At 42.3% G+C, this 14645-nt stretch overlaps 1 protein-coding gene, 1 long non-coding RNA gene and 1 pseudogene across 3 annotated transcripts in view; all 3 read left to right on the top strand.

Annotated features, from left to right (window-relative positions):
• The first annotated feature begins 204 nt into the window (after nt 1–204).
• Nucleotides 205–7222, top strand: LOC120878050. Its single transcript, XR_005724444.1, has 3 exons — nt 205–221; nt 4957–4962; nt 7100–7222. It is a non-coding gene; the product is annotated as an uncharacterized LOC120878050 (long non-coding RNA).
• Nucleotides 7223–12573: 5351 nt separating this feature from the next.
• The window catches only part of SNX13 (sorting nexin 13), a 150142-nt gene continuing 148070 nt past the window's right edge, over nt 12574–14645 (top strand). For both annotated transcript variants that reach the window (XM_040260615.1, XM_040260617.1), the window contains exon 1: nt 12574–12794. In XM_040260615.1, coding sequence (XP_040116549.1) covers nt 12783–12794 — 12 coding nt within the window. In that variant the 5' untranslated portion in view covers nt 12574–12782. The remainder of the gene's footprint in view (nt 12795–14645) is intronic.
• The window catches only part of LOC120878235, a 46349-nt pseudogene continuing 45610 nt past the window's right edge, over nt 13907–14645 (top strand).

Raw genomic sequence — 14645 nt, 5'->3', positions numbered from 1 at the left:
GATTTACTGAGCATGGCCCAGCCCATCAGAACAAGACCCAGTTTGCCCCTCAGTCAGTCTCTCCCATCAGGAAGCTTCCATAAGCCTCTTATCCTTCTCCATCATGGGGCAAACAGACAGACAACCACAATCACAGAAAACTAACCAATCTGATCACATGGACCACAGCCTTGTCTAACTCAATGAAACTATGCAGGGCCATCCAAGACGGATGGGTCATGGTGGAGAGTTATAACAAAACGTGGTCCACTGGAGAAGGGAATGGCAAACCACTTCAGTATTCTTGCCTTGAGAACCCGATGAACAGTATGAAAATGCAAAAAGATAGGACAGTGAAAGATGAACTGCACAGCTTGGTAGGTGACCAATATGCTACCAGAGATCAGTAGAGAAATAACTTCAGAAAGAATGAAGAGAAGGAGCCAAAGCAAAGACAACACCCAATTGTTGATAGGAATGGTGATGGAAGTCAAGTCCAATGCAGTAAAAAGAGCAAAACTGCATAGGAACCTAGAATGTTAGGTCTATGAATCAAGGCAAACTGGAAATGGGCAAAGAGGAGATGGCAAGAGTGAACATTGACATTTTAGGAATCAGTGAACTAAAATGGACTGGAATGGGTGAAGTTAACTCAGATGACTATTATATCTACTACTGTGGGCAAGAATCCTTTAGAAGAAATGGCGTAGCCATCACAGTCAAAAAAGATTCTGAAATGCAGTACTTGGATACAATCTCAAAAATGACAGAATGATCTCTGTTCGCTCCAAGGCAAACCATTCAAGATCACAGTAATCCAAGTCTATGCCCGACCATTAATGCTAAAGAAGCTGAAGTTGAACGGTTCTATGAAGACCTACAAGACCTTCTAGAGCTAACACTCAAAAAAGATGTCCTTTTCAATATAGGGCACTGGAATGCAAAAGTAGGAAGTTAAGAAATACCTGGAACGTGAACGTGAAGTGGCTCTGTTGTGTCTGACTTTTTGTGACCCCATGGACTGTAGCCTACCAGGCTCCTCTGTCCATGGGATTTTCCAGGCAATAGTACTGGAATGGATTGCCATTTCCTTCTCCAAGGGATCTTCCCAACCCAGGGATCAAACCTGGGTCTCCTGCATCTAGACAGACGCTTTACCATCTGAGCCACCAGGGAAGTCCAAGAAATACCTGGAGTAACAGGCAAATTTGGCCTTGGACTACAGAATGAAGCAGGGCAAAGGCTAACAGAGTTTTGCCAAGAAAACACACTGGACATAGCAAACACCCTTGTCCAACAACACAAGAGAAGACTCTACACGTGGACATCACCAGATGGTCAATACCAAAATCAGATTGATTATATTCTTTGCAGCCAAAGATGGAGAAGCTCTATATAGTCAGCAAAAACAAGACCAGGAGCTGACTGTGGCTCAGAACGTGAACACCTTATTGCCAAATTCAGACTCAAATTGAAGAAAGTAGGGAAAACCACTAGACCATTCAAGTATGACCTAAATCAAATCCCTTATGATTATACAGTAGAAGTGAGAAATGTATTCAAGAGATTAGATCTGATAGAGTGCCTGAAGAACTATGGACAGAGGTTGTGACATTGTACAGGAGGCAGGGATCAAGACCATCCCCATGAACAAGAAATGCAAAAAAGGCAAAATGGCTGTCTGAGGAGGGCTTACAAATAGCTGTGAAAAGGAGAGAAGTGAAAGGCAAAGGAGAAAACAAAAGATATAAGCATCTGAATGCACAGTTACAAAGGAGAGATAAGAAAGCCTTCCTCAGTGATCAATGCAAACAAAGAGGAAAACAATAGAATGGGAAAGACCAGAGTTCTCTTCAAGAAAACTAGAGATACCAAGAGAGCATTTCATGCAAAGATGGGCACAATAAAAGACAGAGAAGCAGAAGATATTGAGAAGAGGTGGCAGAAATACACAGAACTGTACAAAAAAGATCTTCACGACCCAGACAATCATGATGGTGTCATCACTCACCAGACATCCTGGAATGTGAAGTAAAGAGGGCCTTAGGAAGTATCACTACAAACAAAGCTAGGGGAGGTGATGGATTTCCAGTTGAGCTATTTCAAATCCTAAAAGATGATGCTGTGAAAGTGCTGCACTCAATATGTCAGCAAACTGGGAAAATTCAGCAGTGGCCACAGGACTGGAAAAGGTCAGTTTTCATTCCAATCCCAAAGAAAGGCAGTGCTAAAGAATACTCAAACTACTGCACAATTGTACTCATCTTACATAGTAGCAAAGTAATGCTCAAAATTCTCCAAGTCAGGCTTCAACAATATGTGAACCATGAACTTCCGGATGTTCAAGCTAGATTTAGAAAAGGTAGAGGAACCAGAGATCAAATTGCCAACATCCATTGGATCACAGATAAAGCAAGAGAATTCCAGAAAAACATCTATTTCTGCTTCATTGACTACACCAAAGCCTTTGACAGTGTGGATCTCGACAAACTGTGGAAAATTCTGAAAGAGATAGGATTATCAGACCACCTTACCTCCCTCTTGAGAAATCTGGATGCAGGTCAAGAAGGAACAGTTAGAACCAGATATGGAACAACAAACTGGTTCCAAATAGGAAAAGGAGTACGTCAAGGCTGTATATTGTCACCCTGCTTATTTAACTTATATACATCTGAGAAACGCTGAGCTGGATAAAGCACAAGCTGGAATCAAGATTTCCAGGAGAAATATCAATGACTTCAGAGATGCAGATGGCACCATCCTTATGGCAAAAAGTGAAGAACTAAAGAGCCTTTTGATGAAAGTAAAAGAGGAGAGTGAAAAAGTTGGCTTAAAGTTCAACATTCAGAATATGAAGATGAAGATCATGGCATCCGGTTCCATCACTTCGTGGCAAATAGATGGGGAAAGAGTGGCTGACTTTATTTTGGGGAGCTCCAAAATCACTGCAGATCGTGACTGTAGCCGTGAAATTAAAAGACACTTACTCCTTGGAAGGAAAGTTATGACTAACCTAGACAGCATATTAAAAAGCAGAGACATTACTTTGTCAGCTAAGGTTCATCTAGTGAAGGCTATGATTTTTCCAGTAGTCATGTATGGATGTGAAAGTTGGACTATAAAGAAAGCTGAGGGCCGAAAAGTTGGTGTTTTTGAACTGTGGTGTTGGAGAAGACTCTTGAGAGTCCCTTGGACTGCAAGGAGATCCAACCAGTCCATTCTAAAGGAGATCAGTTCTGAATATTCATTGGAAGGACTGATGTTGAAGCTGAAACTCCAATACTTTGGCCACCTGATGCGAAGAACTGACTCACTGGAAAAGACCCTGTTGCTGGGAAAGATTGAAGAGGGGAGGAGAAGGGGATGACAGAGGATGAGATGGTGTTTGGCATCACCGATTTAATGGACATGAATTTGAGTAAACTCTGGGAGTTGGTGATGGACAGGGAGGCCTGGCGTGTTGCAGTCCATGGGGTCGCAAAGAGTCAGACATGACTAAGCGTCATGAATAGCGAAGACAGGACCACAGTGCAAATCTTTTCAGGCATCTATTCTCATTCCACTGACAATGTTATGTGGCATGTGTCTAATCCCATTCCATGGTATGTACATCTACACACTTAAGGCTTCATTGGTGGCTCAGATAGTAAAGAACCTGCCTGCCAATGCAGGAGATCAGGCTTGATACCTGGGTCAGGAAGATCCCCTGGAGAAGGAATGGCAACCCATTCCAGGATTCTTGCCTGGGAAATCCCATGAACAGAGGAGCCTAGCAGGCTACAGTCCGTGGAGTAGCAAAACAGTTGGATACGCCTTAGTGAGTGCTTCCCTGTGGCTCAGATGGTAAAGATTCAGCCTGCAATGTGGGAGACCTGGGTTTGATCCCTGGGTTGGGAAGATTCCTTGGAGGAGGGCATGGAAACCCACTCCAGTATTCTTGCCTGCAGAATTCCCGTGGACAGAGGAGCCTGGCATCCTACAGTCCATAGGGTCGCAAAGAGTCGGACACGACTGAGCGACTAAGCACACACACACACAGTGACTAAACAATAAAAAAAAACCCCAAAACTATTACAGTTATTTTCAAACTTAAAATTTTTATTTGAAATAGAAAGATCACCATATATGCAAGGGTGAAGGCAGGTCTTATTAACTTTGTGCTAAATAATGTAATATGTTACCTTTTAGAAATACTAGTGAGTCTTAGAACAATTTTATTTTTTACCTTTGTTGTTAAGGTAGTAAATTAGGAAGCAATATAAATGCAGTCTTTGATTTTGCCCTTACTCTGTAAAAATGGAACTAGCTGAGGTAAGCCTTAAATAAGTAGATATATTTGGTTCTGCCTATGAGTACTGATTCCTCTTCTCATTTCCTCCTCTGCCTGAAGGCAGATACAGGAGGTCAAATGTCAATCACTATTCTTAGGATTCACATAAGAAAATGGGGACAAGATCATTGAAAAATTTTAGTTTTTAAAGTTAACTAACTTTAGTTTTAAAATAGCTGATTCGTTGGAAAAGATCTTGATGCTGGGAAAGATTGAAGGCAAAAGAAGAAGGGAGCGGCAGAGGCTGTGATGGTTAGATAGCGTCACTGACTCAATGGACATGAATTTGAGCAAATTCCGGGAGATAGTGAAGGACAGGGAAGCCTGGCATGCTGCACATATAGGTAGATAGATAGATATCTCTATCTATATCCAAGTGACGTTTCTTTTATAAAATCATTAGTTGTTTGGGTCTGAAAAAATGTAAAGTGTAAAAGTAATTTCACTATGCATTTCTCTTTATGTTTAGGGCTGTGAAACTATTCTCTATGATATGATATTATACATTTGTCAAAAGTCAGCACAAAGAGTGAAACTTAAGGTGTGCAAACTTAAAAATTCAAATTATTGAGGAGGTTGGGAGAATTTCAAGAAAGAAAGTAGACTGCAAAAAGAGACTCTAAATGACCTCACTGAAGTGGGTGGAGGAAAAGGTGCTGAACTAAGTAAGCAACTATGGAAATGACTGAAGCTTGTAAGACTAAAGATAAAAGAAACTGCACCTAGACACTGTACTCAGTTTCACAAGGGGTTATGGCTAATGATTCTGATACTGCTATACATGCATACTGAAATTTACAATTGAAATGGATGGCTGATAATAGGAATCAGGTTTCTCACTGTTGGACTGAAAATTTATAGATAAGCAGAGAAAGCAGTCTAGAATCATCCATTTGGTAATGGGTTAGAGTTGGAGACATTCCTATGAATTCATGCTTAGTTTACTATGGGAATCAGTTCAGTTCAGTCGCTCAGTCGTGTCCGACGCTTTGCGACCCCATGAATCACAGCATGCCAGGCCTCCCTGTCCATCACCAACTCCCAGAGGTCCAAACTCATGTCCATCGAGTCGGTGATGCCATCCAGCCATTTCATCCTCTGTTGTCACCTTCTCCTCCTATCCCCAATCTTTTCCAGCATCAGAGTCTTTTCCAATGAGTCAACTCTTCGCTCAGCTTTAGCATCAGTACTTCCAAAGAACACACAGGGCTGATCTCCTTTAGGATGGATTGGTTGGATCTCCTTGCAGTCCAAGGGACTCTCAAGAGTCTTATCCAACACCACAGTTCAAAAGCATCAATTCTTCGGCACTCAGCCTTCTTCACAGTCCAACTCTCACATCCATACATGACCACAGGAAAAACCATAGCCTTGACTAGATAGATGGACCTTTGTTGGCAAAGTAATGTCTCTGCTTTTGAATATGCTATGTAGGTTGGTCATAACTTTCCTTCCAAGGAGTAAGCGTCTTTTAATTTCATGGCTGCAATCACCAACTGCAGTGATTTTGGAGCCTCCCAAAATAAAGTCTGACACTATTTCCACTGTTTCCATGAAGTGATGGGAACAGATGCCATGATCTTAGTTTTCTGAACGTTGAGTTTTAAGCCAACTTTTTCACTCTCCTCTTTCACTTTCATCAAGAGGCTTTTTAGTTCCTCTTTACTTTCTGCCGTAAGGGTGGTGTCATCTGCATATCTGAGGTTATTGATATTTCTCCCAGCAATCTTGATTCCAGCTTGTGTTTCTTCCAGTCCACTGTTTCTCATGATGTACTCTGCATATAAGTTAAATAAGCAGGGTAACAATATATAGCCTTGACGTACTCCTTTGGAACCAGTCTGTTGGTCCATGTCCAGGTCTAACTGTTGCTTCCTGACCTGCATAGAGGTTTCTCAAGAGGCAGGTCAGGTGGTCTGGTATTCCCATCTCTGGAAGAATTTTCCACAGTTTGTCGTGATCTACACAGTCAAAGTCTTTGGCATAGTCAATAAAGCAGAAATAGATGTTTTTCTGGAACTCTCTTGCTTTTTCCATGATCCAGCGGATGTTGGCAATTTGATGTCTAGTTCCTCTGCCTTTTCTAAAACCAGCTTGAACATCTGGAAGTTCACAGTTCACATATTGCTGAAGCCTAGCTTTGAGAATTTTGAGCATTACTTTACATGGTTCTAAACAGAAATATATACAATGGATGTATATCTATGGCTTAATACACATGCATACATTTCCTTGCTTTCATAGCCACAAGAGCTGAAAAGAAAGGACACCATGAGTAGAAAAGAATACCTCTAGCTTCTAGCTTTGTTTCCAGAAACCAAGAACAGATCTTGGTTTCTAATACGATTCTCCAAAAAAGGAACCAGATTTCCTTAGAGAAATGACTGATTCTAGAAGTGAGGTATGATGAGCCTGGAGAATCTTATAGTATGAGAAATTAAGGAAGCATTTAAAAACAAGAAAAAAAAATCCTACACTGATGGGATTATATTAAAAGGACATAAGACAAATGAAAGCACTCCCAATGGCCAAAGCTGAGACAGTTTGAGCAAACAAATAAGACAGTATTGGATTTATCCCAAAGTATAAAATAAATATCTGTGAGTACATACTCATACAAACAAATGATTGAACCAATAAAAAATGGAGGAAACAAGTGTCTTATGCAAAGCAATTTGAAATAATTTATGTAGATCTATATTCAAAGAAGGTCTTCTTCAATGAACAAGGCAAAGAAATACAGGAAAACAATAGAATGGGAAAGACTAGAGAGCTCTTCAAGAAAACTAGAGATACCAAGGGAACAGTTCATGGCAGTATGGGCATGATAAAGGACAGAAACCTTAAGGACCTAACACAAGCCAGAAGAGATTAAAAAGAAGTGGCAAGAATATACAGACCTACGCAAACAGGTCTTAATGACCTGGATAACTATAACGGTGTGGTCACTTACCTAGAGCCAGATATCCTAGAGTGGGAAGACAAGTGGGTCTCAAGAAGCATTAGTATGAACAAAGCTAGTGGAAGTGACAGAATTCCAGCTGAGCTATTTAAAATCCTAAAAGATGATGCTGTCAAAGTGCTGTACTCAACATGTCAGCAAATTTGGAAAACTCAGCAATGGCCGTGGGATTGAAAAAGATCAGTTTCATACCAATCCCTAAGAAGAGCAATGCCAAAGAATGTTCAGTCTCCTGTATAATTGTGCTCATTTCACATACTTCCAAGTTTATGATCAAATATCCTCCAAGCTAGGCTTCAGCAATATGTGAACTGAGAACTTCCAGACGTACAAGCTGGGTTTCAAAGAGGCAGAGGAACCAGAGGTCAAATTGCCAACATTCACTGGATCATGGAGAAAGCAAGGGAGCTCCAGAAAAAAATCTACTTCTTTGACTACGCTAAAGCCTTTGACTGTGTGGATTACAATAAACTGGAAAATTCTTACAGAGATGGGAGTGCCAGACCACCTTACCTGCCTCCTGAGAAACCTGTTATGCAGGTCAAGAAACAACAGTTGGAACCAGACATGGAACAACAGACTGGTTCCAAGTTGCGAAAGGAGTACATCAAGGCTATATATTGCCGCCCTGCTTAACTTCTATGCAGAGTACATCATGAGAAATGCTGGGATGGATGAAGCACAGGCTGGAATAAAGATTGCCAGGAGAAATATCAACAACCTCAGATATGCAGATGATACTACTCTAATGTCAGAAAGCAAAGGGGAACTAAAGAGCCTCGGGATGAAGGTGAAAGAGCCAGTGAAAAAGCTGGCTTAAAACTCAACATGCAAAAAACTAAGATCATGGCATCTGGTCCTATGACTTCATTGCAAATAGAAGGGGGAAATGTGGAAGTCGTGACAGATTTTATTTTCTTGAGCTCCAATATCACTCAGATGGTGACAGCAGCCATGAAATGAAAAGACACTTGCTCCTTGGAAGAAAAGCTATGAAAAACCTAGACAGCATATTAAAAAGCAGAGACATCACTTTGTCAACAAAGTCAAAGCTATGGTTTTTCCAGTAGTCATATATGGATGTGAGAGTTGAACCATGAAGAAGGCTGAGTGCCGAAGAATTGATGCTTTTGAATTATGGTCTTCGAGAAGACTCTTGAGAGTCCCTTGGACTGCAAGGAGATCAAACCAGTCAATCCTAAAGGAAATCAGTCCTGAATATTCATTGGAAAGACTGATGATTAAGCTCCAATACTTTGACCACCTGATGTGAAGAGCCGACTCATTGGAAAAGGCTCTCATGCTGGGAAAGATTTGAAGGCAAAAGGAGAAAGGGGCAGCATAGGGTGAGGTGGTTAGAAAACATCACCAACTCAATGGATATGAATTTGAGCAAACTGGGAGATAGTGGAGGATGGGGGTGGGGTGGGGGCGGGGCTGGTGTCCTGCAATCCATGAGGTTGCAAAGACTGGGACATGACTTAGGGACTGAACAACATACTCAAAGAGGAGGTGGTGATTGAGGTCAACATCAGGATCATGCTGATTGCATGTATTCCTGATAGGTGATCTAAGTTAAGTTACTAAACCTCTCACAGCCTGGAGGTTATTAAGATCAACTGGGATAGTCGTTTTCAGTTGTTAAATGTATGTGAAATGCCACCCTCAGTACCTGGCCCATACACTGAAAAACAGTATCAACAACTGAGAAATAACTCTTTGAAAAGTGCTCAAGGCCTAATTTTTATGGTGTACGAATATTTGTTTTAAAAATTACTGAGTGAGGTTGTCAGTGATATAGCAAAACCTCTGAAGTACACTACAGACCTCTACATATTGTGGAACTATTATTAAAGAGATTTGTGAATATTATTTTATGGCTCTATCTGATGTTAGAGAAACTTCATATTATATCTGCCTCTCTCTTAGTCTTGAGTTGCCTCAGTATTTCTTCAAAAAATACTGTTTTAAGAAAAAAGCACATGCTGAGCTATTTGAAGCTAGACTTCAGATCACTCTTAAATACTTTGAAATTTCTGTCTTATTGGTGTCATATTAAAGCTGTAAAAAAGAATCAGGATATCCTGCTGTTGTCTGTTTTATGTGTCTCTTCTGTTGGCAATGTATTATTTCAATACTGATACACTGACTCTCATACTGGACCTTACTAATGAACACATGGTACTATTTAATGTTCAGTAGAGGTGATAGGTGACACTGATGACACTGCCTCATGAATAAACTGTAGCTAGTAAAATGGCTTAAGAAACCAAAGGATTAAATGCGCCAACTGTTCGATAGATGGAATTTGCTTGGGAGATTGACATTACACTTTCCCAGTTTCTCAGAAAGGATTACAGCCAATATGTGACAACCTGAATATGTAGAATAATTTTTTTGCTTTGCTTTAAAATTAAAAAGGCAAACTAGATATTCTGAATTGTTGCTCTAAAGTTTAGAAATCACCAGCAATGCCCTATTTAAAAGCATCACACACTTGATTTGTGCCTCTGGTCTTTTTGTCATCCTTTCTGTGTTAACTGGACAAACTGGCTGCTGAGGAATTAAACCTTTTGCAGTAACAACCACAGATGTATCCTTATCATGTTTCTTAAGATGGATTGTTTTGTTTTGTTTTAAATTTCTAATTGATAGCCAAAAAACCTGGCATCTTAGGTCAGCCTGTCCCAAGTTTCCTTTACAAGTGATAGGATGTTTTTAAGACCACATGGAATGAAACTGCAATTTGTGCCAAATTAGATGTTCACTTTTTATTTTTTTTAAAGCTAGCTGTTTCTGTAAGCATTCTCTTTCCCAACTTCCATAATCTCTGAAATGTTGCTTCCCTTGCTAACAAAATAACTTTTAACTTATGCTTAAGGTACATATACCTAAGAAAAAAATTTTTTTAACATATTTTATCTTTTTATCCCCCCGATCCTATTATTGCCATTGAAAATATCAGCAGTTACACAAGGTTAAGGGAAAGGCTCAGCTTACAATTCTGTCATAAACTTCTCTCTGGCATTCTATTGACAGTAAAAGTAATTCCCCCACTAACATGAAGATAAGAAAACACAATCGTCAATTGAAAAAAAATTCAACACCAGGCATTTTTTTTTTTTTTCCGAGAAACTGGTCCATCCTTTATTGTTCAGAAGGCTTTTTATACTTTTGATAACACGAGGCATTTTTTAAAAATTCAGTTTTAATTACGCCTTGTCCTCTCAGGGTCTTTTAGGATGCTGAGGGAGGGGTAACATTTTAAATGTAGTCTTCCTTAGAAAAAAATGACATTTGAGCAGAGATGGAACAGAAGTGAGAGATCTAGCCATGCGGTATCTGGTGGAAAGATGCTTCCAGATAAATAGTCAATGCAAAGGCCCCAGGGCTAGAAGGATACCATGCTTACAGGAGCAATGCTTAGTAGAAATGAAGTCAGAGAGGTGGATGTGGGGTGGGACTGGGGAGACTAGATAGCACAAGGGCTTTTTTAGGTCACAGAAAGAATTCTGGGTAAGAAAACTTGGAGTTAATGATTTTGACTTGCTCTTTGGTCTACAACTCCTAAACGTTAAAAGTATACCCATGTCATATTACAGGTTGGTACAAACCTCAAGTTGTGTCTACACTTAATTTACCACCTTTAAAACACGTGAAAATGCCTTGCTTCTGGAATGGGAAAAATATGTGAAACAAAATTACTCAGGGCAGACACCTAAATTACAGTTTTAATTTACTAGTTGGTATCTTAAATATTAATGAGCCTCCTGTTTTATTTATACATTGGAACAGTTGTCTTTTTCCAGGTTCTTGTCTCTAGTATCTCTTCATTTCCCTTAGTATCTTAGGCGATAGTATTTTCCAATCTTATTTCCTATTCATGGTTTATGCTGTCAATATCAGTAACCCATTTTATTCTGTTGCAGAGGTCGTAATTTTGCTGGCCCTTTAATATGGAAATTATGTATCAGATGTAGATCAAAGCAACACAAAATTACTTGCCTCAATTAGTTGAATTGAGTAAAATCAGGATTTATCTTGAATTTCTGACTACCAAAATGAACCATCCTGTTTCCTTGATGAGGAGGACACGAGGTAACACAAGGTCTGTAACGCCTTGAGAATTTAAGAGTAATGTATTAAGTAAATTTCATTTTACACAATAGTCCTACCGTTAGGGAAAGGGGGACGGGGGACTCCAGTAGAGAGGAACTTCTACTGGTCTGTTTTCCGAAATGCCTTCGTACCCCTTAAAAGAGATGGAAGGATTCTGCATGTCAAATTTGAAAACTTGTCAATTTCCTTGGAAACTGGTTTCTTACAACAGGGCAACACACTTTATAGAGAGCAGATTCAGGTACTCCTTTCATTACAGTTCAGGTAGAAGTGACTGCTTTGTTTCATACATCGTCTAAGCCACCTAGTTGCAGGTTTAGAACGGTGTCTGTCTCGGGGCTTCTATGCATGCTGGGTTCCAGAGCTCTGTCCCATTTAAGTCATGACTATCTACAATGATACCTGCTGAAATTTGCTATGATATACACACACACATTGCCTCAAATGAAGCCAGTAGAGCTGTACAGACCTCAGTTAAAAAGCAAAACTGGCTTTGATTTTTTTAGATATTTCTCATGAGGGGCAAAACCAAGCCCTCATTGTTATACAGGTGCTGGCCAATCGTCGAATCAGCGACAGTCTGACTGCTGTGATATGGGTACAGCTGATACGCCTGTAGAACTTCTACTACCCGTCGCGCACCCCAGTAGAGAACTCGCTGAGGATTGGTAAGGACAAAGGAAAGTTTCTGGCAAAGTTTAGAAGGACAGGGACAGAGCAGGGAGCAGTTTCAGATCATATTTAAGCCACAGACAGTGGAGAAAGAAGAACATCCCCCGGCTGCTCTTAGGTCGCCGCAGGGCCAGGGAAATGCGAGAAGGAAGTTTTTCTCCTGGACCTCTGCCTCCTTATCCCCGAGACGCGCGAAGTCCGCCGCGCCATCCGTCGAAGCCTCGGCCTCTGCCGCTCCACCCCAGGGCCGACCGACCCCGGCGTGCGGCAGAAGATAAGCGGTCGCCTCGAGCGCTCGCGCCCGCTCCCGGGCTGGCCCCGCGCTGGGGCCTGTCTGCCCTCCGGGCGGCCCCAACTCAGCCACTGGGCTCTACCCCGGGGCCCTGGCCACTAGCGCCGAGCTGGTCTCCGGCCGCCCGCCTCCGTTTCCCCGCGCGCCGGCGCTATGGCGACAGTCACGAGACTCCGGCGGCCCCTGCGCCCGCCAATGGGAGCGCACGTCGCAGGGAGACGCGGACGTCGCTCTTCCAAGATGGCGGCGCGTCCGTCGCGAGCAGCCGGGCAGGGGGGAAGCCAGCGAAGCCGAGTAAAGCCGCCGCCCGGGAGAGGACAGAAGGAGCTGTTGCCGCCGCTGGCGGCGGCTCAGGCAGTTTTCGCTGCTGCTACGGCTGTTGCCATGCGGCGAGGCTAGGGAGGAGCTCACTTCCCCGGGGTGTAATAATGTTAACAGAGGTAAGCGGCGACGGCGGCCAGTGTTTACCTGTGAAATGGGGAAGGGGCCGGCGCTGGCCGGTCAGATAACATCATTTCAGCCGCTGGCGGGCCCGCCCTTTGGTAGCGGGCCCCCGGGGCCGAGCAGCAGCGGGGATCCTACAAGTGCCCCTAGAATAGGAGCGGTGCTGACTCAACAGTCCCACCGCCTCCGGCTCGCCTGTGCCTCTGGTTTCGCGGTTGCCACTCGCCCGCCGCCCCTGGCACTGGTCTCCCTCCTGCTGTCGCTGCCTCCTGACTCGCCGCTCCCTTCGTGGCGTCCCCTTGCGCGTTGCCCGGTGGCCGCGTCGGTCTCCCTGCGTTCGTGCTGGTCCCTGTTCCCCTACGGTTTGCCCCGGGTGTCTCCCTTCTCGTGTCGCTGGCCTCTAGGGCCCTCCGCTTCCCAACTCGGTCAGCATCCTGGGTTTGTCACTCGGCCAGTCTGGCTGGTTTCCCACCCCCCACCTGGACTACTTGGTGAAGAGGACCTCTTTGTCTAAGACACTTGGGTGGCCCGGTTACATTAACGCCCTATCGCACACCCCTCACCTTTCGCTTAAATCGTGGGAATCAGAAAGTTGAGTGTAGCATCTGTCCTCTTGATTTGCTTAAGGCTCCCTTGGTACTTTCAGTGGAACAGTTTTGTGTGTGTGTTTTTTTTTTTTCTCCTTGGTCCTGAAATGGAAGTAGGGCAAGTGTGACGAGCCAATCAGTTTCCCTTTTCTGTTGTCTGATGTCCATTGCAAAAAGTAGACTTTTTGAAGAAGCAGAGTTTGCCTTCCGTAGCAGTACTTTAAGGGGAAGAACAAAATTGATGTAACTAGGTACTTGACCTTATAGTTAGGTGTTGTGGTGTATGCTCTTGGCTGTCATTGAAGATAAATTCTGAGGCTTGTGGATTTGAGGAAATGTCTTAGAAGCTACTCACTTGAAGTCCTGTGAAAATTCCAGTGTCAGCTGTCAGGGACTAGTTTGGGCATCTTTGTGGGCTGAACTAAGGATAGGAAGAAATTTTAATGGGCAGTGGGAAGTATTCCTACTTGGACTGATAGAGAGGAATGTGTGTAGATGAGTGGCTTTTGTTGTGTGAAAACATGGTAATAGAGGACCTGTCCTATTTTATTGACTCTGAGGAACTTCATACTTTGGTATTTGTACTTGATAATGTGTACAGAGCCTGGCATATGATGTGCCTGGTCAATCCTTATTGGTTGATTTTAGCTCATGAACTACTTATTTCTAGTAGTTTGTAGTTCATTTTGTGTTTCTATATCCCACAGATTTTTTTTTTTCACTCCAGTAGTTAATTTTATTTCCAGAGATTATGGTACATCATAAGCTTCTGTTGTCATTAGCAGTGTTAGGTTTGGAAAAAAGATAAGTATCAGAAGTTTTATTTTTACCTGTAGTGTGATATTTTGTGGGAAAGATTAGCCTTATAATTTTTCAGTGCTGTTCATAATATACAGTATTTTATGAGATGATCTTTTGATTAAATTTGGCTTAGGTTAGCAGCCATTGAAGAGTTGTAATGCTTTCACATGAACTCAGTGCTACTAGTAAAATGGGGAAGACTGAATTTTCTAAGCATCTGTGTTTTATTGTTTAAATTATTTTTTGGCCATGCTACATGGCTTGTAGGATCTCAGTTCTCTGACCTGGGGTTGAACCTGGGCCATGGGCAATGAAAGCCTGAAATCCTAACCCCGAGGCCACCCGGGAATTCCCCTAAGCTTCCCTGTTTTAAAATAATTTCATGTTGCAGTGAGATATTTTCAATAGTAAGTCAGTCATTGTAGTTAGAGGTGCTTTAGTTGTGTGTGTGTGTGTAGT

Source organism: Oryx dammah, unplaced genomic scaffold (genome assembly GCF_014754425.2).
Source record: "Oryx dammah isolate SB20612 unplaced genomic scaffold, SCBI_Odam_1.1 HiC_scaffold_18, whole genome shotgun sequence".
NCBI lineage: Eukaryota > Metazoa > Chordata > Mammalia > Artiodactyla > Bovidae > Oryx > Oryx dammah.
This window is presented reverse-complemented; position numbering and strand designations above follow the sequence as displayed.